Raw genomic sequence first — 24,707 nt, 5'->3', positions numbered from 1 at the left:
CCTAAATCATAGAAACTCCACAATCATAGGCACCACCCCATGTGGGGACCTTTGCATTACATCATCACCTGTGTCATGGTCTATGGCACACTGTGTGCCTCTTCTACACACACACACACACAACCATATGACTGCTAGTGGATGCACGCATGCACCTAGTAAGCCCTTTATCCCAACAATAACACCAATGCCTTAAAAGTACAAGATATAGAATATATTTGATCATCATTATGATGTGAATAATTTTTGCAAGATTTCATAGAAGTTGACATTGTTAATGGTTTGTGAATTTGGTGAATCAACTATTGCAAGCAGAAGAGCCCTTTGATGCTCACCAGAACTCTGTTCGATCACAGACTATACAAGGAGATTCATCCGAGCTCCAAAGGTCTACTAAGATAGATGTTTGGCCTCACTCCCAACTTGGTAACATTCTCTACTCATTGGGAAGAATCTCAAAGGCAAGAGAAAACCCTTAAAGAAGAAGGCAAGCAAGTGAATACCTAGTGCAGTTGTGAGGCTTATGGGTCTTGAAGCTATGCCGTTTCTAGAACCTCGTGGACAAAGGGGAGCATATGACAATAAGGAAGCTCAGTTGAGCTACGATCTACTGTAGCAGCAACAGAAAGGGCACCAGGCAATAAGAGATTCAAGTCGACAAGTCCATCATTCAATGGGAAACCGGTTAGACTCGATAGTGCGCCCAAGCACGTAAAGTGGATGAAAAGAAAATTCTTTTCATAAGATTCCTTTGATTGAGTTGTCCCATAACATCCGCTTACTTGAAGCTGCCGCAAAGATGCTTCAACCGAGTATGCAACCAAGCATGCCAGCTGGAAATATAAGAATCCATTACTATTTGGAGATGCTCATGAAAAGGTGAAACATAGTAAAGAGGAAAGTCTATCCATAAGAAATCGAAATAGAAGTAATCGACTTCCATGCTTAGCAAGTCCTCTTTAGATGGAAAAGCATCTAGTTGCTATAGCCTGTTCCTAGTGAGGCAGTGCTAAAAATGAAGGCATATATTGCAATGCAAAAGCAATTAACCAACTAGATCCGAGTGGGTAGGTGTATTGATTGGAGAATATGTTTTATTTGAATTTAGTAATTTTAGCATATAACACATGTTTTGATTTCAAAAAATTAAATTTTACATATAGCAATTTATATATGGCACATAGCACTTTGTATTCTGCATATAGCACTTTACATTATGCACATAGTACTTTACATCTAGCACATAACCACATATTTATAGTTGGGACACTTCCTCTTCCAAAATCATAAGACCAAGGAGTTCCTCCTTTCTTAGGACTCATTTCAATTTGCATTTACCACAAAGCAACTTGAATTTTGTACATAGAAATTTGAATTTAACACATAGCACTTTGCATTTGGCCTATAGCACTTTGCATTTAGCACATAACCACACATTTGTGTGGAGGGAGAGTTGGCACATTTCCTCTCCAAAAATTATAAGACCAAGGAACGTGCCCTTCCTTGGGTTTAGTTTAATATGCACTTCCCACATTTAGCAATTTGAATTTTGCACATAGCAATTTGAATTTGATACATAGCACTTTGCATTTGGCTTATAGTTCAACACATAACCACACACTTTTATGGGAGATAGCACTTAGAATTTGGCACATGACAATTTGAAATTGGCAATCAGCATAAAGAATTTTGCATTTGCATTCAAAATAGGACTTTCCATTTATAATATATGCAATTGGTTAGTCTACTCAATTAAAAGAAAAACCAATATGGAAGAAAATTTTACCTTTTGAGCAATGGAGAATGATGAGAAGATGAGAATCACAATTTAATTGTCAACGTAGCAAGTTGAGTCCAAGGGTGCAAACACTCTTTGAAGAAACTACACATAAAAACCACTTTGTCATGTTTAGTGAGTATACAATAAAACATATATGAGGACCATAATTTAATTGTTAACGTAGCAAGTTGAGTCCAAGGGTGCAGACACTCTTTGAAACATAAAAACCACTTCGTCATGTTTAGTGAGTATGAAGAATCATTATATAACCAAAACTGCGACATTGAGGATCACGGAGAAAAAAAATGGTTCCAAATGGAACGTTATTGATGAATTACTGGTATTTATGCTACCATTTGTAGCATACACGAGATACAAAATTCATGTCATTTGCATCGCAAGAAGCTAGCTTGATTGATCACAAAAAAACTCATTCACGAACATCGAATTAAATTTCGAAAGGGTACGATGCAAGCGTAGAAGAGGGAACTTGAAAAAAGAGGATGAGTGTGCGCTGGAGAAAATGACAATTGCCTGCATAAATCCGACACTTGCACAAAGCTCTCATGGTAAAGGTGGTACCTTGTAATGAGATCCATGCCGAGTGTCTAGAACGCGTCTCACAAGGGGCGGCTATGGCGATGGCGAGCTCGCAAATGGAGAAGAAGCAGCAGCACACGACGACGAAGAAGAAGACAGGAGGAAAAGAACAATTACATTCTAAGCAGTTTCTAGCCCTTCAACAAAAAATTAAAATGGAAATTAATCATGACATGTGGCTCAAGGACAAGTTGGTATTTTCCTTTTCATTCCACAATGCTACCTGCCTAAACTATCACCGTTGGAATGACTCAATTTTCATTTGTGACTCTTCAAGACATTTGGGTTCAAGGCACTTGAACCAAGAAACTGTTTACTATACTACATTTCCAAACTTCTTAATTTGACCGCGCAACAATTGTTGATTAAGACTCTTGCAGTGATTTGGAAGGCCTACACCCTTCTCTCCTGGAAGTCAGTTCATGCAGATCTTTAAAGGGCCTAGGTGTAAAAAGTACTCTGACTCTCTTACCTTCTGCTCTGGAGGTCCCTCGTTATTCTTTCAAGCATTTCGTTACATCACTGATCTCTACTTTCCTCTCTATTTTTCTCCTCAATTAACTTCTACCCTTATTTATGCTCCCATCTCTATCTCCTTATTCCAAGAAACTATCGAAGCCTATCACCTCCATGGAAGACCCTTGCCTGATGGTTGATGCTGAAGACAACCATGATTGGTGTGATCCATTAGCCAATGGGAGCCTATAATGGCTGGACACTGGAAGGAGGCCATATCACCAATTCCGTCTTGGGAATGCCCTCCCATATGGGTGGCTACAGCTACGGGTTGGGACCCCCTGGCATGAGGTCACACACTAATGTGGATATTGACTAGTGGCAGGACTGACCAACAAATCGAGTCTATCTAAATTACACACTTAAGGAATGCTTGATTCTTTCCGCAAATGAGCACTACAACCCTCCCCAAAAAGAACATGTTCAAAAAGAAGATTATAGATGAGAGAATGCATTCAAGGACCTAAAACAATTATCCAACCAAGAGCCACCCAAATAAATCAGAAAATCATTGCAATTAATGCATACTAACATTTTTTCCTCGCCATCCCCTGCAAATGTGAAAAAATTTCAATTGGATCGAGAATACAGATAACAGAAAATACTTTATTTAAAAAAAATAAAGAATAGATGGGCTGCAGCTTTTAAATCGGGCACAATTGCCTTATTCCGGCAAGGATGTACCATCCTGGGGAAAAGACACAGAATTACATGAGCTTCACTGCGAAGGAGAGGACATGCTGTGCTCTTCAGCTCATCCACCAAAACAGAGATTCTTCCATGAATAAAGATAAACATCCCCATTTTGGAAATACATCTCTAACAATATTTGGAATAGTTGCTATAGACAACTCTCAAGTTGCTGTCCTTGTTTGTGCTCTTGTTATCGCCATCTGATATAATTCTTCATATTGATCTGCCGAGGAATTCCAACTGAAGTCCATCTGCATAGCCCTTTTTGCAAGTTCCTTCCACCATTCTGGTTTTTCAACAAAGTAACACAAAGCACGGTCTAATGCATTGTTCAAACTCTGCAATCAAGTACAAGACACTTACACATCAATACAACCACATTTGTTGCAAACTCCCTCACAATTTTATCCACAGGATTCTCTCAAGAGAAACCTTGCTCTCATCCAACCACAAGTTGGGATTCACAAACCTAGTGGTAAAAGACAGCTGGTGAACATATATACTTAATTTAAGTTCTTTGCATGAAAGTTTTCTAGCTAAGCTAGCTTATCATACAAACATTTTTCTGCATACGAGCAATTATGAATTTGTACCTAAGCTTATCCAGAGAGACAGAGACAGAGACAGAGGGAGACGGAGAGAGACAGAGAGACAGAGAGAGGTTTTGTTTGCATCCCAACAACCTGTTCATCAACACCTGAGAACGTGAAGCCATTCCTTCTCTGCAATGGAATAGTATCATCATCTACATCAAAGACACTTAAGCAATTCTTTGTGTTAATGTCACTTGCAGAAGCTACAAGATTTCCTGTAAGAACATACGACGGACCAAAATTTGTGCTGACCTGTCATTCAATCCACCAGTCTTCCTTACAACAGGAATAGCGCCATACGCCATAGATATCAACTGCATATGACAACAGACAACATGTAAGCCACACCAAGAAGATTAACCTATAACACTCCAAAGTTCAAATGCTGTACACACTCAGTTGTGATGCTTTACGCCTCATGGAAACGAACATGTCACATAAGATTGAGACCAAATAAAGTTCTAAACAGAATGGATTGCACAAATAAATTTACACCATGCTTCACAGCGCTTTCTACACATGGAAATCAACTAGACATTGCTGCAGACATTTAAGAAGCTTAGCCTAGAGTACTCAAAAGTCGAAATGCTGCACACCATCACTTGTGATGCTTTCCGCTTAATGCGAATGTAGCTGTCTCATAAGATGAAACAAAATTGCACAGCGTCCTCCCCCCATCCCTCCTCATCCGTGAACTTGCTTGACTGCGTCTCTTTGGCACGTAAAAACTTGTCATTTAACACACAAAATGAACAAATAGAATGTAGATCACACAACAGCATACTCAGAAGTGAAGAAGATTCTGAAAGATATGAATTTATCCTCCAAGCTGGGAGATGCCTTTAACTACAAAAGCTAAGTACAAAAAGAGATGGGAGAGATATAAATCAACCTTGTGATCGTGATCTAACTTTTGACTAGCTGTCTGAAGATTGAACTTCCAATTCACTCACATGCAAATATTTGACTATATTTATTTGTTGAAATATGAAGGTCAATGCCCCTCTTGTAAGCCCCAATTGAGAAGGACAAAGGAGTATGACACCTGTGAGAACTCAGGGGCATGCGAGATGTTACCACTTTTTACTATCCTAGTCTCTAGTTCCGATCACGGGAGTAGCACCTTGATCTTCCACCCAGCCAAACTGCCAAAGCTTTTGCAAGAGAGAGAGAGAGCAATCTCTAAATCACGTAAATCCATTCATTCTCCACTTCTCTCACTAGCTTTGACAGACCCCAAATCCCTAGATAGATCTAGATGCCACATGTCATCCATATAGGGCCTTCCTAATGCAACATTTCACCCCTCTCTTGGGATGCATTTAATTCCTTGCCCCTAGGCACATTCTTTGCACTAGGCCCTTGGTCTCAGATCTATCTAGTCTGGTGCTATCAGCCCTCACCTAGGACCTTGACATTAATCCCTCCCGATCATTTACATAAAGCGCAAACACATATAATACAAAAATAGATCCTTCAAGGGAAATGTCGACTGATTCTTCCAAGGTCATGCTACCTCGGCTAGAGCGTAACATTCCTTCCCTCTTCAGACATCAGCGTCCTCGATGATAAAGTCTGGGAATACTCTCCGCAACTGATATACGGATTCCCAGGTAGCTTTGGATAGAGGCTGACCATGCCATGCAACCAACACCGTGGGTATCTTCCGATTTCGTATTTGCATTGTTCCTCGGTCCAGGATTCTTGTTGGTTTGCGCCTTGCAATATCCTCTATCTCCTGAAACAAAACCACACCTTCGATTAGTGAGTCACCAGTATGTAAAAATTTCTTTAAACGTGAAACATGAAAAACCGGGTGCACCTTACACCCCTGTGGCAATTCTAATTTATAGGCTACACTGCCTATTCTTTTCAGAATTAACCACGGCCCACAGTATCGAGGTGATAACTTAGCACACTCTCCTGAAGTCAACGACTTCGAGTGCGAAGGAATTCTGAGAAAAACTTTTTCTCCTTCTTCAAATACTCTTATAGACCGATTTTCATCCGCATACACCTTGGCTCTATCCATAGCCTGGCGGATATTAGCTCTCGCAAGTGCTAGCATCTCCCGCATCTGAACTACAAAGTTCGCAGCACTAGGCACTTTCTGAGGTACTCCAACAATAGTTGGATTGGCTGGCCTATAACCATAGTTCAGTTCAAACGGACTGAACCCAGTAGATGAATGTTTCCTATCATTGTAGGCAAACTCCAACAATGGCAACCACTTGTCCCATGTATGTTGCCTCAATGACACATATGCCCTTAGCATATCCTCTAAAGTCTGGTTGACTCTCTCCGTCTGACCATCCGTCTCAGGATGATCCCCACTACTCATTCCCAACTCAGTCCTTAGTGTCTCAAATACCGCTGTCCAAAAGTGACCGGTAAACCTGACATCTCTGTCTGACACTATGGATCTAGGCAATCCATGCAGACGAAATATATGTCTAATAAACAACTCCGCTACTTGCGGGGCACTAACAGACTCTCTAGTCGGAATGAAGTGAGCCATCTTGGTTAGACGATCAACCACCACAAGGATAGAATTATACCCTCCTTGTGTTGCAGGTAACCCTACAATAAAGTCCATGGAAATGCTCTCCCACTTACTTAGTGGTATTTCCAAGGGCTGTAAAAGTCCGGGTGGCTTCACCCGCTCGGCCTTACTTACCTGACACGAGAAACACCGTGTCACATATTCATGAATATGCTTTTTCATCTTTGGCCAAAAGAAATCTCGCTTCACGAGATCATATGTCTTCTCGACACCTGGATGTCCCGCGCACGGGCTATCATGGCATTGTCGAATGACTCTCTGCCTGAGATCATTCTGACCAGGTACTACAACCTTGCCATTTCTAACTAGCATACCATCCCTTATGGTATATCTTGCATAAGTTTGGCCTTTTCTGGATGCCAGGTCATCCTTTTCATTTTCCCCGGGTTTTAACACATGAGCCTTAGGCCATAAGCTCTGGACAAACTCGTCCACTTTTTGAGTTTCTCTGATCTCGGTCATTAGAGCACTCTCTAATACCGTGAAACTCAGGTTGTGCATAATGCGAGACAACGCATCAGCTACCTTATTGTCTTTTCCTCTTCGGTACCGAATCGTTAAATTAAACTCCTGCATGAGCTCTGCCCACCTAGCTTGGCGGCCCCTCAAGTCAGGCTGTTTACAGAAATGTTTCAGAGTATCATGATCCACATCCACATAAAACTCTGAACCATACAGATAATGCCTCCATGTTTTCAAAGCATGGATAACAGCATACAACTCCAATTCATGAGTTGGCCAATTCCTTTGAGAGGGAGAAAGCTTCTTGCTTTCAAAGGCTACTGGCCTTCCCTCTTGAAGGAGAACTGCTCCTACCGCAATGCCACTCGCATCGGTTTCTAGGAACAACGGTTTCTCGGGATCAACTATTTTTTACACCGGTCCTGAGACCACAGCTTGTTTTATGGTGTTAAAACTTTCCTGTTGATTCTGTCCCCAAATAAAAGGTACTTTATCTGAGGTCAGATCAGTCAATGGCGATACTATTTCGGAATATCCTTTGATATGCCTTCTATAAAACTGGACAAATCCCAAGAATGATCGCAACGCGGTCAGACTCTGAGGGATTGGCCAAGTTAGTATCGCAGCCACTTTCTTCGGATCCATTTCTACCCCCTGTGGAGTAATTATGAACCCTAAATACTCAAGCCTAACCATACACAGTATAGTTTTCTTTTTATTCACGTAAAGACTGGCTTTCCTCAAAGTACTGAACACTATCCTTAAGTATTCACAATGCTCAGTAACACTTTTACTGAATATCAAGATATCGTCAATGAAATGTACTACGAACTTTCCGATATACGGACGTAGTAAATCGTTCATAAGCATGACGAAGGTCGCTGGAGCATTGGTAAGTCCGAAGGGCATTACCAAAAACTCATAATGACCAAACCTGCTTCTAAAAGCGGTTTTATGCACATCCTCGGCTCTAATCCGGATTTGATGATAGCCGCACTTAAGCTCTATCTTGCTGAAAATCACGGCTCCATGTAATGCATCTAGCAAATCATCAATCCGAGCCATCGGATACCTGTGCTTAACAGTGATATTATTTAATGCTCTGTAATCTATACAGAGGCGAAACGTATCATCCTTTTTCCTCTTTAATATCACTGGTGAAGCAAAAGGTGAGAAACTTGGTTGAATCTGCCCCAACTTGAGGTATTCTTCCAGTTGCCTACGCACCTCCGCTTCTTCAGTAAAACTCATTCTATAGGGAGGTCTATTTACAGGTTCTGCCCCCGGGATCAGTTCAATCTTATGCTGAACTTTCCGCTCTGGAGGTAACCCATAAGGTAGTTCATCCCTAAAACATTCAGAGAACTCCTCTGTTATAAGATTAGCCAGCTTGGCCATCTCATCACTTTGCGTAACATCAGTGCTAGCCGAAGACTCATCCACCGACTCTACCGATGCTGTGCAAAGGTATAAAGACTCTACTAGAGCCTTTCTGATTTCCATCACGGAAACCAACGGCCCCTGAGGTATATCTTTTCCACCTCGCAAGACATAAAGCACATCATTCATCTTGAATTGATATACGTGCTTTTTCCAATCAATGGCTGGATTCTTCCTAGAATGCCACGCCATTCCCAGGGCTATATCCGCATGAGCAAGCTTGGTTATTTCAAAATCAAGCTTCTCAGTATAGTCCTGAATCTGAAGCTCCAACTGGGTAACCCTTTGGTCCCATACTTCAGTTGAACTTCCATCAGCCATCCTGACTGTATACGCATAGTCAGATGGACTTGTCTTTAATTTCAGCCTCTTCACGAGCTTGGAGTTAATCACATTGTGAGTTGACGCTGAGTCAAACAACACAATGACATCATGACTGGCCACTTGCCCTTTCATTTTAATTAACTCCGTATCATTGAAGGGCTGTATACCCCGTTGCTGCGGGCTTAGATAGGATGTTATCAGGTGCACTCGTCACTAACTTAGTAACAGACACACAGAACAAACAAGGTACTAACCTCTGAGAAGATCCCGCTAGCTGAATCTGCATCTCTTCCGCTCTGGGACTTCCCTGCATCTCCACGTCGCACTCTGAGATCACCATCTCAGCCATCCGACGATCTTTATTACGTGGACAATCTCTCCACTGATGAGGTTGAAGGCAACCAAAGCATAAGCCTTCCCTCCTCGCTTTTTCCCTTTGTTCCGGGTTCAAGGGAGACTTAGACCAAGCCCGGGCTTCCATTGGAGTTACTTTTCTCTTCACTCCAATGGTGGTACTTGATTTAGGAGTTTCAGCCGGTCTCTCTTGCTTGGCTTGACCACTCGGCTGCGAACCACTCCCTTTACTAGTCCACTTCTTCTTAAACCCAGATTTCTTTGGATACCCATACTGGGTTCCAACCTGTGCAAACCCACTTGGCTTGCTGGCCTTGGCATCCTCGTAGTTCAAGGCTATAGCTATTGCATCATCTAGCGTGTTCGCGTACTTAGCCCGAACTTCCATTTTTATTCGGTCATTCAATCCAAATATGAAATCTTTCACTTGGATTGATTGAGGCAGGGGTTCGTCAACCTTCATTACACTCTCTCGAAACTTATCAGTGTATTCTGCCACTGATAAATTTCTCTGACGCAGGTTCCTATATTGATCCCAAGCTCGGGATGCCTCGTCAGGAGGTAAGAAGTGTTTCCTGAACTCTCTTTTAAACCCCTCCCAGGTAGTGGATGCTATACCGTCTTTTTGTTGTTTAATCCACCACCGATCCGCCGCCTCACTAAACATATGGGTGGCCTCGCGGATCTTTTTGATGTCATTTCTGATCTCACAAATGGCGAACGCCTCGTCCCATTTGTGTAGCCAGGTCTCAATGACATCGGAGCTACGGTCGTTCATCCGACCAGAATACTTTTCCGGTCTATAATTAGCAATGTTTGGCACCTTAGCCTTCCTAGGCTCGACCGTATGGACACTAGACTCCGGTTCCATTGGAGCCTTTCCCTTCTCCTCTCGAGAAGGTCTGGCAGACATACTCTGTAGTGCTCTCCTAAGTTCGGACTGCCCTGCATTGGCTTGTAACTGCTGTGCTAACAACTGTTGCAAGGCATCTTCCAGCAATGCAATCCTGCCAGATAACGTATGAGCTACTGGGCGCGATCCCTGCTGGGTCGGCCGGACTCCTGATTCACCAGGGTCCCTCCTGGAAGCCCCTTCTTCTGCTTCCATTTAGTTCAATAGGTGTTTTGTTTTGGGGTTTTTTTTTTTTTTTAACACCCCTAGAACACTGTATTTACAAACTGATGCAATTCAGTGTACTGACACTCTGAACACAATTCCCTATACTAGGGAATTCCTGCAATCCCACATTCACACTGATCAAACATTTAATACAAGCATATCTCACAGATGGCGCTTTTCCCTATACTAGGGAAATTCCTGCAATCTGAGTCCGACTGAAACACACAGGCATAATCTGTTCAAGCATAATTTATTCTTGCCATAGCATCATCAACTGCGACCTCTGATGACCAAGAAAATCTAATTGCTTCCGACAAAACAGGAATAACGAAAACCAAAGGAAAATAGATAGAGTGCTCCCTGGACTTCGAATCCGGCTGTTTGCAGCCTGCACGTACGGCCTGCTGGCAGTTCTAACAAATCATCCGTACGCTGACTGTATGTGCGCCAGAGAAACAGTCGACTGCTGTTACCAACTGTTCTCCACGGGTTTCCCTCCGTCAGGTCCGATCAAACTATGCCAAGTGCGGGAGGGCTACACTCAGACCCCTCGTCGTCACGTCATCGTAGTCTATCGCATGGAGGTCAGAATCAACGGAACCCTCCTGCGCTCTTCCTCCATCGTTTCGTCGAGTCACTTGCGTATCCCATTCCAGGTCTTCCGTTGATCCGCCGTCAATCACCGACTGCCCACGTCGAAGGACCTTCCTGTCATTTAATCCTTGCTTATGTAGGTTCGTTCATAGCTCAGCACCCTTACGATGGATACCAACTATTACGTATCGCCTAGCCTGTCCAAGGTCTTACGCTCCACACCTGTCCCCTTTGGACTCTCCGCTGATCAACGTCGACGGGCCTTACTAAATAACATCAACAGTCTCACTTGAAAAGCCTCCGTTCGCTAATTCGTCGATCGGCGCTCCGCAGATTCTTTTTTTTACGTCCTCTAACCTAGGCTCTGATACCAATTTGTTACCACTTTTTACTATCCTAGTCTCTAGTTCCGATCACGGGAGTAGCACCTTGATCTTCCACCCAGCCAAACTGCCAAAGCTTTTGCAAGAGAGAGAGAGAGCAATCTCTAAATCACGTAAATCCATTCATTCTCCACTTCTCTCACTAGCTTTGACAGACCCCAAATCCCTAGATAGATCTAGATGCCACATGTCATCCATATAGGGCCTTCCTAATGCAACATTTCACCCCTCTCTTGGGATGCATTTAATTCCTTGCCCCTAGGCACATTCTTTGCACTAGGCCCTTGGTCTCAGATCTATCTAGTCTGGTGCTATCAGCCCTCACCTAGGACCTTGACATTAATCCCTCCCGATCATTTACATAAAGCGCAAACACATATAATACAAAAATAGATCCTTCAAGGGAAATGTCGACTGATTCTTCCGAGGTCATGCTACCTCGGCTAGAGCGTAACACGAGAACTGCTGCGCAATTCAAAGGACACATGGGAAGATCTGAGAGATGTGCAGGCTGCCATGTGAGCAGCTTTGGGATGCCATCTAGGCAGAAACTGGCTGCCATATGGTCAGAGGTTCTGCCCGCTATGTGGACAGCATGCAGGGCCCAGCCACGATCATTAGATGTGCCATACTTGGGGTAAGAAAGGGAAGGGTAAACGGCCCTTTCTAGGGCCTGGAAGGGCTAGCAAAAGACCTGAGCAGGGGCTGCACAAGCAACCTGGGGATAGGAGGTCTGATGCGTCACCAAATATTGGGTGGTCAACATCAAGAAGGAGATTGGTCATCTAGGTCAGCCATACAGGGATCTAGTCAGCTGTATAATGGGCTGTGTCACCATGTTACAGGGGGAGGGCAGACTTGCCTGCAGCTCTATATAAAGTGCCCATGGGGCCATGCATCTCCCTAACACCACAGCTGGTTTCTAGAGTGCAGGATGGTCACCACTCAGATGAAATCAATGAAGCAAGAGATGATTGCTGATATAGATGAAATCAATGAAGCAAGAGATGATTGCTGATATTGATGAAGCAAAACAAACAAAGCTGATCTTTACATGGAAGTGAAAGAGCAGGAAGCCAGAGAAACTAACAAACTGATTTTGTGCATGGGGGGTCTACCAGATGGCTGTCTTGGCACAGGGAAATTCACAAAAGATAAAATCAACTGCCTCAAGGAGAAGATACCATAGGTGGAATGGGATCCAGACGTTATTTGGCATATTCAGCAAAGGGGAACACAGATACAAATCTCTCACAGTGACAAGGCAGCAAGGATTAAGATTCTCCGACAAACACACAAGCTGAAGTGCACAAAGATATGCATGTCTGAGGAATCACTCCGACAGCTCAGGCAAAGAACCACTGCACTTGCTAAAGTGAAAGAAGACTCAGCTCAAGCAAAGAACCACTCAACTTGCTAAAGTGAAAGAAGCCAGGAAAGCAGGAAAAGTGGGTGGTCTACCATGAAGGACAAGCATTGATTAGAGAATTTAAATCTAAGCCCAAAGACTCACAGTCTTAAACTGATGTAATGAAGGTCACACTATGATAGTACTAGAATGTAGGTATGTAGGTATGTTCTATGATAATTTTGATCTGCTTCATGCACTCTCTAGGAGATGCCTTGTGCACTCCCTCTCTCCTTGGAGATGTAGCAGTTTTCTATTTTGATGTGTACCTTGTCTCACAGGCCCGTGACGCCTTCTACAGACATTGCTCTCTCTCTCTCTCTCTCTCTCTCTCTCTCTCTCTCTCTCTTCAAGTCTATGGCAAAGTCAGCAATGCTTGCTTGAGCCAGTATTTCAATGCTTGCAATAGTGGGTTGAAAGAAACCACATATAAACTATCGCAAGAAAATACAAAAATATAGTAACACAACTGATTTTGTGCATGGGGGGTCTACCAGATGACTGTCTTGTTGGCACATGGGAATATACAGAAGATAAAATCAACTGCTTCAAGGAGAAGATACCACAGGTGGAATGGGATCCAGACGTTATTTGGCAAATTAGTGACAAGGCAGGAAGGATTAAGATTCTCTGACCAACACACAAGCTGAAGTTCACAAAGATATGCATATCTGAGGAACTTGCTCCAACAGCTCAGGCAAAGAACCACTGAATTTGCTAAAGTGAAAGAAGACTCAGCTCAAGCAAACAACCACTGAAATTGCTAAAGTGAAAGAAGCCAGGAAAGCAGGAAAAGTGGTGGTCTACCGTGAAGGATAGGCATTGATTAGAGAATTTAAATCTAAGCCCAAAGAGTCTTAAACCGATGTAATGAAGATCACACTATGATAGTACTAGAATGTAGGTATGTTCTATGATAATTTTGAGCTGCTTCATGCACTCTCTGGGAGATGCCTTGTGCACTCCCTCTCTCCTTGGAGATGTATCATTTTTCTATTTTGATGTGTACCTTGTCTCACAGGCCCGTTCTGCAGACGTTAATCTCTCTCTCTCTCTCTCTCTCTCTCTCTCTCTCTCTCTCTCTCTTCGAATCTATGGTAAAGTTATCAATGCTTGCTTGAGCCAGTATATGCTTGCAAAAATGGGTTAAAGAAACCACCTACAAACTATCGCAAGCAAATACACAAATATAGTAGCACAACTTTTATCTAGTAAGACCTTGAAAGTAATCCATGGACATGGGATAAACCTTGGATTTAATGCACATGTTTATGCTCTTCTTTTCGGAGATAAAACCCTTGTGTGTCACATCTACTGGAAATGGCATCTCTAACAACAAGAAATTAAGAAATAGAGTGCCATGTACCTGTGTCAACCCACAAGGTTCAAATATAGAAGGGATTATAAACATATCTGCTGCTGCATAGATGAGATGTGAAAGAGTTTCATCGTACTTCAAGATTAGCCGGATATGGGGATGGTGGCTGAACTGGTGAGCAATTTTTTCAAATTCACTCTGCATCCAAAACAAATTTATCAGGGGAGCAGACTACTGCATATAACAAAACCCCTTCTTCTCCCACCCCAAATGTCTGCCCCTCAGAAAATAAACAAGTAGCCAAAAGGAAAAAAGGAAAAGCTGAAGGGTTTACAAGTTCTATCAGAACCTCCATCAACAACAATGTTAAAATACGCTTTCCTGCTTCCACAACCACAACATAATGTCCGACGTAAGCTGGATTACCGTCTTAGCTATGTGAAGAGACTCTTAATAAAGATGTGAAGACACTTTCAAGGCTTGCTAGGCGACAATGCATGGCTATCAAGAATCTTGGTAAAGACTTACCAACTATAATGCAAATCCCTTGTTATGCTGCAATGCTATGACAAGAAAAGGCAAAATGAGATTAAGCTAAAAATGCATACCAAGTGGACTAACCAAGTGGCTCCTCTTCCCAATGTAGTGGAAAGAGTGTCATGCTTGGGGGGGCCTGCTTTAACAATCTTGCTTGCAACCTCTACCCAAGATTATGTTTCTTTGGCATGGGTCTGTATTTGGATTGTGCAACTCACTTGTTTTGAGAAAGGATAACTTATTCTTATGTTTCAGGATCAGGCCTTTGTGAGGCCTGATCACCAAAAGTTTCTCATTGCCAGCTTTGGGAGCAACCATAAACATGGGCCCTTTTCTCTTCTCAGTTTTTTTTATGGCAGAGAGGACATCTAGTCATGTGCTACATTTAATTCATAGCAAAGAGGTTTTTCCCTCCTGGTCTTTTCATATTTTCTTGCAGCATGGCATGAGCAAGGGTTGCTTGCTGAGTTTAGTCGGTTGCCCGCATCATTGCCTGGAATATCTGAGTAGCAATGGGGGGACAGCGGACTAGGTCTGCAGCCAACCTTGTCATCATTTAGCATGATATCATCTATACCCTGCAAGCCACTTGGAAGCAAGGTAGGGAGGGGTCTAGGAAGCCACCGCAAAGTGGGAACATTTCTGCAAGGCATGGCTTGCAGGCACTTTTTACTCTCTCAAGATCAAGGAATCTACTGGTTGTGTAGCACTACAGCCTAGTTGTTAGCACCTATTTTTGGGATACTCTAAGCAGTGACTTTGATCCGGTGAAGTAGGCAGCATAGCAGTTAGTTGTCTTCCTGATTCGTCAGTCCCATGGATTGCTGACCTGTGTCGGTTTCTTCAAAGCTTTCCAATAAACAGTTCTTTTCTCTGGGTGCAAAAAAACAAAAAGGATCCATTAAGCCTTGCACGAAACACAAAGGTCATGGAGGTTTTCGATCAATCATCATTGGAGCACATTACAGAAATGGTGCTTGTTGATTCAAAATATGTAGGCAATCACCATCTCTGTGTGTGTGTGTGTGTGTGTGTGTGTGTGTAAAAAAAGTGTGTGTGTGTGTGTATACGTGCGTGTGTGTGTGTTTCTGATCTTTGGGATACTCTCCATTTCAAAGACCTCCCATCATGTAAATTTATGAGCATATAAATATACTACACTAGATATTACCAAAAAAAAAAAGTGTGTTACCCCGCTTTTTGGGTTCCTTCTTCTTCAGAAGACATGGCTGAATAATCTTATGAAAAAACTTTTCAAAAGGATCGATCGGTTCAATGCAAAAAGCAAAAGCAGGCTGAGGGTCAGCATGACCCAGTGCATGATTTCGTTGAAGCACAACTGGTTTATGATGTCATGCATGAAGGATTTGCAGACACAAGGAAAGAGCGGAAAGACTCTATTCCATCGGTTGGTCTCATGGTTGAAGTGGATGAAATTGTGGACCCAGTTAGAGAATATGCCAAAAATGCAGTTATTCTATTTTTCCCAGGTCTGGATGCCACCTGCTGCAGAGGTAGGCAACTGGTTGACCTGCACACTGGCTGGCTCGTTTGTTTGGAAGGTACACTATGCAGCCGGAGGTTTTTTTGAGGACATTATGGTAGATGAGATTCACAGGAAAATGCTTTTGGAACATTCGCCACTCTTTTTTGGGCAGCAAATGGTGCACGTTTTGCCATGGTCTCCCACAAGGGATTTTCAGGCTTTGATCCGACACAGATGTCCGTTCTGGGTTCAAGTTGTAGACTTTCCGCAATGCATGGCTTCACTCTTGCCTAAAATTGCAGCAACTTTAGGCAAAGTGGTTTGCCCACCGCGGCCTAACGGCAACTCTAATCGATTTTGCATTCTCTGGGATACTGATAATCCCACACCAGAGTCTTATTCAGTCACAGTGAACAATGTTGACATGGGAAGTGCATTTTATAAATTGAAATGGGGATTATTTGTAGGGGCTTGCTTTTAATGTAAAAAATTTGGACACATGGCTTCGCAATGTCCAATGAGTCAGCATAAAATGCCTCCTGCCACTTTGCCTATTCAGATGCCCAATAAGGATGCTCCCGCCTCTATTGGGAATAAAAATAAAGGTAATAGAAAGTTTTTTTTGAATCAGGATAAAGGCAAAGCTCCAGTGGTTTTAAATGGGACTGCTTCTTCCCCTTTGCTTCTTGCTATTCAACCCTCAGCAAAAGGACCAAAAACTCCAATTGATGGATGGCAAAGTCCAAGAAAAGTTATTTCTGTTCGACGACCTCCACCCCCTCGCACTTGGAATGGTGCATCTTCTAGTGGAAACTCTCCAGAGGTCAATTCAGGAATTGGGATCACATGGGCTGCAGTGACAACTAGCAGAACCCTCTTCCTTGAAGAAGAGGTTGCTGCTTTGCTGTCTACTCCTCAGGCGGATGTTTCTTCACAGGGAAGAGGCCTTGACCTTGAGGTAGAAATGCAAGGTTTACATCCTGAAGGTTGCTGCTGTACAAAGCTATTTCTCTCCTAAAATATCTGTAAATATGACTGGTCATATCAAATGCTTTACACTTAATGTTCAGGGGATGCGTGACAATAGGAAATGGAAATCTGTGTGGCTGTATATCAATAGATTTCAGCCTGATATAGTGGCATTACACGAACACAATCAACATGTCTATGCAAGAAAGACAGGTCATTACTATGGCTATGATATCTTCTATGCTGGGGAGCACTCTTTCTCAGGTGTAGTCTTTCTAATTAAGCATGAGCTTCAGCCAGTTATTGCTTTAAATGACAATCAAGGCAGATGGATTATTCTTCAATGCATCATTCAAGGCGAGGTGTTTGAATTTGCTTCTATCTATGCACCTCAATCTTCTCGGGATAGAAGTGCAATTTGGGATGCCATGCAACGATATCCATGGAGATATCATGCCTTTATATGTGGGGATTTCAATAATGCTCCGCAACAGGGTGACAATACATCAGGAAATACTCATATGTTAACCCCTGAAAGGCATGCATGGTCTCAATTACTGATGCATCTTGATTTGGTTGATCTTTGGAAGGAATTGCAGCCTTTGTCACCAGAATACACTTTCCAACATAATGCCCTTTCTTCTTATCAAGCACATCTGGATCGCTGGTATAGTGTAGCTCCGCAACAAAATGATGATTTTACATGCAAAATGTGGATTGACTATGCCTTTGTGCATTCAGATCATGCACCGTTATGGTTGAGGTTATCTTTTTATGATATGCCAGATGATAGACTGCCTCAAAGGCAACATCTACCAATAGCTATTTGCAGCATGTTGTTTTCAAGGCAATGGTTACTGAAGCATATCAATCTCTCTTCTTAGAGCCACTTTGATACTGATAATGCATGGGATTCTTTTGTTTCCAAAATGCAAGTTGTAATTAGAGGTTATGGCAAGTCTTACATGAAGACTTTGAGGTAAACTGTTGCTCAGGCCAAATTGACTTCTCAAGACCTCACTGAACTCAGTCATCTTCGTCCCTTGTCCTTGCATGAGCAAACAACACTATGCCAAGCTAAACATTGTCTTCAAATCAATGATCACAGGAAACTAGCTAAATGGGAGACTAGAGCAAGACAAAGAGCTTTTACAGATAAAGGCTGCTCTTCCAAACAATTTTTTTAAAAGCTTGCATCAGAAGAGATTAAAAACAAACATTTGCAGGGTTTTTCTACCTGATGGTTCATGAACTACATCACGGTCACAGCTTGCTTCTGTTTGCGTACATCATTTCTCTCAGCAGTTTGGTTCTGCCGATCCTCCCTCGCAACAGGTTTTGTCTGCAAGAAATTTACTTTTGCAACATGTATCTCCTATTATTTCCACTACTCAAGCTTTGGAATTGGAGGAACCTTTTACTGAGAGGGAATTGTCAGATGCAATCAAATCCTGTGGTAGATGGAAATCTCCAGGATGGGATGGTCTTACAATTGAGCTTTTTCTAGAATATTGGCCTCTTTTGAAGCATACATTGCTGCATATGGTGAACTCTGCTTGGCAAAATCAAAAAATGCCAGACACATGAAAGAGAGGTCTTGTTAAACTCCTTCCAAAAAAGCAAATTTGTGAATTTTGGCTGATTGGAGACCTATCACACTTATGCCAGTCATTTACAAATTTACTACCAAAATGTAGTCTTTTGTGGCCTGGGGAAATTGTTCCAACTTCTCAATTGATTCGACATCTTGGCTATCCCCTAGGTTGGGGGCTCACTCGTTCTCAACAAACTGATTGGGTGCTCACAAAGTTGAGGGCAAAACTTGAATATTGGAAGCTTGCAACTTGGCCATTACATGCTCGATTGCGAATAACGCAATCCATTTTGATAGCATACATCCAATTCTATATGCCTCTCATCATGTTCACTAAGGCAGATCTGGTTTCCTTTATGTCTGCTATCATGGAGATGTTTTGGTGTTCAAAAAATGGGAAGAAAAGTCTCAGATTACTCTCTATGCATCGTCTCTGCTCTCCAAAGATGCATGTCTCAGATTACTCTCTATGCATCGTCTCTGCTCTCCAAAGATGCACGGGGGTCTAAACATACTCAATATTCAAATGCATATACTTGCTCACAGGGGGAAAATGATGCTGCAGTTTATGCAAGGGGATCAGCCTTGGGCTTTCATGATCTGCTCTCTTTTGTTGCATATTGATACTTCTACTTTTGGGCATTGGCAGCCTACACAGTGGGATTTTCTATTTGGCTCTATTCAAGGCAAGATCAAAGGCTGCCCTTTTGTCTCTCATTTGCTTCTTGATTGGAAGCATATTTTATCCCACTTGGAATGGCATGGCAGGGATTCTTTGTCGGGAAATTCCTTAAGGGCTGAGAATATTTATTGGTCCAAAGTATTCCACCCTCCTTTGGCTATACAAGAACCCAGGCGTTCTTATTTTATATCTTTCAAAGGCATTTCTTCTGTGGCGGATGTACTTCAGGATGATGGCACTCTTTTATCTTTTTCTACGGCTGCTAGCAAATATGGTTTGGGAGCTCATTATCGTCCTTTATGGCATAAAATTTCCGAAATGCTTCAACCTTTCTTGCCGGTACCTTGTTTGGCACTTCAGGATAGGCTTGAGGATTGGACTCTACATTCTTCTTCCTCTTCATCCCGTCCTTTGAAGCTCTCACATATCACAGTGCCTTCTCTGTATAAAGGTTACTTCCGCCTTGGATTTCTAACAGAGCAAATTCTGTTTGGCATATGGATCGCCCACTAAAGTGATGGAGAAAGCGGCTGCATCTCCTTTGGCATTATAAAGTCCCTCTTCGACAACAGCTTTTCCTTTGGCGAGTCCTACTTGGCATTTTTCCATCTGGGCAATTACTCGTGCGTAGACATATTGCTCCAGTTGTTTGCCATAGATGCCTACATTCTGCTAAATCTGTGCTTCACATCTTTTGGCACTGTCCACACACTTGTGATTTCCTCGCTCTCATTCGACAGGGGCTTTGAGCGAGATTTCCTACTATTACTTTTGGCAAGTTCTTCTGGTTATTTGGTTTTCATCCAGCTAGACAAGGTTTTGATTTATTTTTTGTTTGGGTGCGCTAATGGGCACTGTGGACTCTATGGATGGACAGAAATCATAGAGTCTTTGGTGATTCTACTTTTCCATCTTTTGTTTTTTTCAAACGATCTCTGCAGCAATCGTTTTATGATTGCTTTCAGACTCATTTGATTGATCATGATGTATATATAGCTTATACTGAGATTTTCAGTTGAGTAGTAGTTACTCCGCTTTTGAAGTAACTATGAATGTAATTATTTTACAGCAATAAAATATTTCTTCTCACAAAAAAGAGTGTGTGTGTGTGTGTGTGTGTGTAGAGCATAGAGCGATGGAGACCTCCTCCTTTGCTCCAACAGCCTCTGTTCCCTCCCTGGTTTTGCCCATACAGCCCCTCTCTTCCTCCTTGCAGTCTTCATCGTCATCCGTACAGCTGCCGTCGACTGTACCGAATTCCGTACAGCCCGTACAGCCCCCCTGACCCCTGCAGTTCTTTGTACAGCCTTTGGTTCAGCTCCAGTGCTCCATACAACATCCTGTATGGCTTCCGCTTCCAGTCCAGCCCTTCGTACAACCCTCTGTACAGGTACATGTGGTGTAGACGACCGTACCTGCTTCATCCGTACCTACTCCACCTGCTCCATCCGTACCTGCAAAATCCGTACACGTTTCCCCGCTCATACATCATTCCCCGTCCGTACAGCCCGTACAGTCTGTACGACCATCCATGCAGTTTGTACGGTCGCTCGTACAGGCTCCCGAAACATCTTTTGTTTTTTTTGCTTCCTCTGTTCCTCCTGCCCGAGTTTTCATTTGACGGAAGCACGGTGCTTTGCCTTCTTCATCCTCTTTCAAATCGGCAAAGCTTGATCTCGCAAATGGCCCTTCTTCTTCCCTTCAACTAGATCTTTTGCGCCAGTTATGTTCAACCTCTGTCACACATGTTCCTTCATCGAGTTCCCCATTTGTTTATTCATTGGATTCTGCCCTTCTCGTTTTAGATCTTCGACAGGCTCAGCAGTTTGGAGTTTGTCTCTACTTTATGGGCAAGGTTCTCTCTGCCGCTCATCTTCGTCGTTGGGTTGAAGCCGCAATGGGTCCGGATTGTATTTCCTCCTTTGTCTTTCTGGGTAGAGGGTTTTATTAAGCCCACGTTTCTTCGACTGATGCGGTGGAGCAGCTAGTCAGTCGTGCTCGTGTTCCTAGGGCTGGTTTCTTTGCTTATGTGATGCCCTGGGATCCACTTTTCGATCCTTCTACTACCCTTCTGACTCACTATCCGGTCTGGATTACTCTCAAAGCGATGGATGTGCCTCTTCTTCAGCATCTTCCTACTCTTGCAGCACATTTGGGAAGGCCTCTTCATGTTCCGTGACAGGAGTTCTTGCAAGTTTCCATGATGTTCGCCTTTGCGTTTTGTGGGATATGATGCAGCCCGTGCCATCTACTCTGGATCTTGATTTGGGATTTGCCCATCCGATGCGCATCAGGCTGCATTTTGCATCTTTTCCCACTGCATGTTATCGGTGCCGACAAGTTGGTCATTTTGCACGTGATTGCCCTTCAGCATCCAGGCCCACTCCTCCTGCTCCTTCTTCAGCTGTCAAGGTTACTCTCCCTTCTCCTCCAGTTTCTGCTATGGCTTCTTTGGAGAAGCCTTCTTCTACTGCTTCGAAGCACTACTGGAGAAAGGTAGATAAATCACACGCCAATTTTTCTCTTGTTAAAGTAGCTCAGGATCGCACCCCTGTTAAGCACCATCAGTCTCCTTCTCCTCACGATATGGATGTGCCCCTTGCAGAGGGGATTTTACAGGATGATCTGCATGCTCTCTCAGGTTGCTATTCCGACTGAAGCTGAAATGATGAGTCCTGATTTATCTAATGTAGCTCTTTTGTCAAATGCTCCTTCTTCAGAGAGTATAGATATTGATCCAGTTCCTATGTCTACGAAGACTATGCTAGAGTCTCTGGCATATTGGGTTCTCCTTAATCTCCTTTGCTGCAAATGATAAATACTGCTTGGCAGCATCAATACATGCTGGCTTCTTGGAAGAAAGGGCTTGTAAAACTTCTTCCCAAGAAGCCAATCTGTGAATCTTTGGCTGATTGGAAGCCTATCACTCTGATGCCTGTTATTTATAAGATCATCACCAAAATGGTGATTGATCGTATCAAAGAATATTTGCATGAGGGCCTTCATCCGGCGCAGTATGGTTTTATTCCTCGTAGGCACATAACTGACAATATTGCAAATGCCTATATTAGGATTGAGTCTGCCAAGTATACTGAACAGGATGTTCTCTTGTTGCAAGTAGATATTGCAAAGGCTTTTGACACCATTCAATGGGATTTAATAGCTCAGACCATGCGAACTTTGGGCTTTGGTCATAAATTGCAGCATATCATCTTTTGGCTCTATCATGACAGCAAAGCTGCATGCATCTTATCAAGGGATACTCTGAAGCTTGGACACTCCGTTGTTTAGTTCACCAGGGTTGTCCTCTTAGTGCTATTCTCTATGCTATAGCCACGCATCCTATGCTTCAATACATCGACCATTTGGTGGCGAGCGACTGACATGTTACATGGCTTGCATATTCTTGGAAGTTGCCCTTTAGTCGCTCAGGAATATACAAATGATTGTTTTTTTCTACCATAGAATATTGAAAGGGATCTTTCTTCGCTTATGCAAGCTCTCTCACTGTATGGCCTGGCTGCTAACCTTCATGTCAGTTCTCCCTTGTTGCCTTTGCATTCTAAAGCTTGACATAGTCTGCTATGGTCGGGGGTAATTATCCCGTGAAATAATAGTACTGTCAAGATTAAGCGTGAAATAATAGTACTGTCAAGATTAAGCTTTTGTAGGTATTGCTACATGATATATTCCCTTTCCCATACCCATTCAAGGATTATGAAACGTAGAACAAGGAACGATAGTATTCTTAAACAGGGAAAATGTGATACATAAAAATTTATGAGGCTCCACAAAACTCTCAAGCTCCTCAGAAACATCTATGATTGCAAATGTTATATCTGTAAGTTATTCTTGCTGAAGAGGTGAGTCCACACTTATTTGACTAGGCAAATGTTAAGAAATGGTACAACAAAGTTGGTCATTTTACTCCTAAATTATTTTGATCATAGGAATTTATACAGAAGATACTGCGAGGAAAAAAAATTTAGAATTTTCCAAGCAGAATTTAATAAACATCTATAAATATTCTTAATTCCACAAGTCGTGAAATCAATACAAGCCACAAGAATAGTATTCAAACTCAGAAGACCTTACGATTATCTCTAGGTGCACTGTAGCAGCCAGATTAGTACTCTTTATTAGAAGAAGCTCTAGCAACCCATTCACCTGAATGTCACGTATTGGGCTTGATCCTAAGAGAACAAATTGACCACCTTGTTCAAGAGTGCGATATATAGCATGACGGATCAAGTGAACACCTTTCTGTGGTACCAACCTCGTTATACATCCCACCTGCAGCATGTCCAGCACAACGTTATAAAAACAATTTGGCATTTGATCCTGGAAAATATATATGTATATGTACGTATATCCCCCCCGCCTCCCCACCCTCCCCCCCCCCCTCTCTCTCTCTCTCTCTCTCTCTCTCTCTCTCTCTCTCTCTCTCTCTTCGCCGGCAACCCTGTTGAGATAGTTGACTCTTACACATACTTGGGCGTTGTCTTCTAAGGCCCGATCTTCATGATGCGCCCGGCCATGCAGGCCAGGATCAGCCGGGGATACGCCGCTCTTGCCAGGCTGGAGCGACAGTGCTACCACTCCCACTTCCAGGACCCGTGGACCAAGTCTCTCCTTTTTTATTCTTTGGTCCGCCCAGCAGGCATGTACGGTAGCCCGTGGTGGGGAGTCGACCTTTCAGACACAGAGTGGGCTCGAGTCGAGCGCCTACAGATACTGATGTTTGCTCGGATGATCCGCAGCAAACCATCGGTACCACATCAGATCATTCTAGCAGAGTTTGGCGCCTCACCCCTACAGCTTGATGCGGCTTTTTAGGTTTCAGTACAACCTCGATGCTCCACCATCTCCCCTCTCCCCCACTGACCAGGAGGTCAACCGACTCATTCGAGCGGATCTACTCCAGCTCCACACCTGGCGGACATGGTTTCTTCACTCCGAGCTTCCTGTGAAGCTCAACTTCTACCGCTGACACTGCCTCCAGATCTCACAGGAGGGCTTCATCACACCTCCGGGTTACACACAGCTTCATCTACCACATGCGCTCCAGATCTCCCTCGGTCAGTTTAGGGTCTCGTCACACCGATTACAGATCGAGAGCGGACGCGCAGAGGGTATCCCACGAGAGGGCCGCCTTTGCCCACTTTGCGACTTGCAGGAGATCGAGTCGGAGGAGCACTTTGCTTTCAGATGTCCTATCTATTATGCCATTCGAGGCCGGTACCACTGCCTCTTCCGCGACGGATTCGGTCCCCTCCCACACATGCTGCAGT

At 43.1% G+C, this 24,707-nt stretch overlaps 1 protein-coding gene across 4 annotated transcripts in view; it reads right to left on the bottom strand.

Moving 5' to 3' along the window:
• Positions 1–3,532: 3,532 nt before the first annotated feature.
• SS4 (starch synthase 4) overlaps positions 3,533–24,707 on the bottom strand; it is a 153,403-nt gene continuing 132,228 nt past the window's right edge. For 2 of the 4 annotated variants that reach the window (XM_087383530.1, XM_087383533.1), the window contains 5 exons: positions 23,584–23,709; positions 14,197–14,346; positions 4,435–4,496; positions 4,273–4,348; positions 3,533–3,927 (listed from right to left, as the gene is read on the bottom strand). In XM_087383530.1, coding sequence (XP_087239656.1) covers positions 3,751–3,927; positions 4,273–4,348; positions 4,435–4,496; positions 14,197–14,346; positions 23,584–23,709 — 591 coding nt within the window. In that variant the 3' untranslated portion in view covers positions 3,533–3,750. Of the gene's footprint in view, positions 3,928–4,272; positions 4,349–4,434; positions 4,497–14,196; positions 14,347–14,476; positions 14,530–23,583; positions 23,710–24,707 lie in introns of those variants that run through there. The other 2 variants (XM_087383531.1, XM_087383532.1) reach the window with 2 other exon arrangements.

The sequence above is a fragment of the Dipteris shenzhenensis genome, chromosome 13, assembly GCF_047967505.1.
Source record: "Dipteris shenzhenensis isolate YYH24624 ecotype China chromosome 13, Dip_SZ_1.0, whole genome shotgun sequence".
NCBI classification, from domain to species: domain Eukaryota; kingdom Viridiplantae; phylum Streptophyta; class Polypodiopsida; order Gleicheniales; family Dipteridaceae; genus Dipteris; species Dipteris shenzhenensis.
This window is presented reverse-complemented; position numbering and strand designations above follow the sequence as displayed.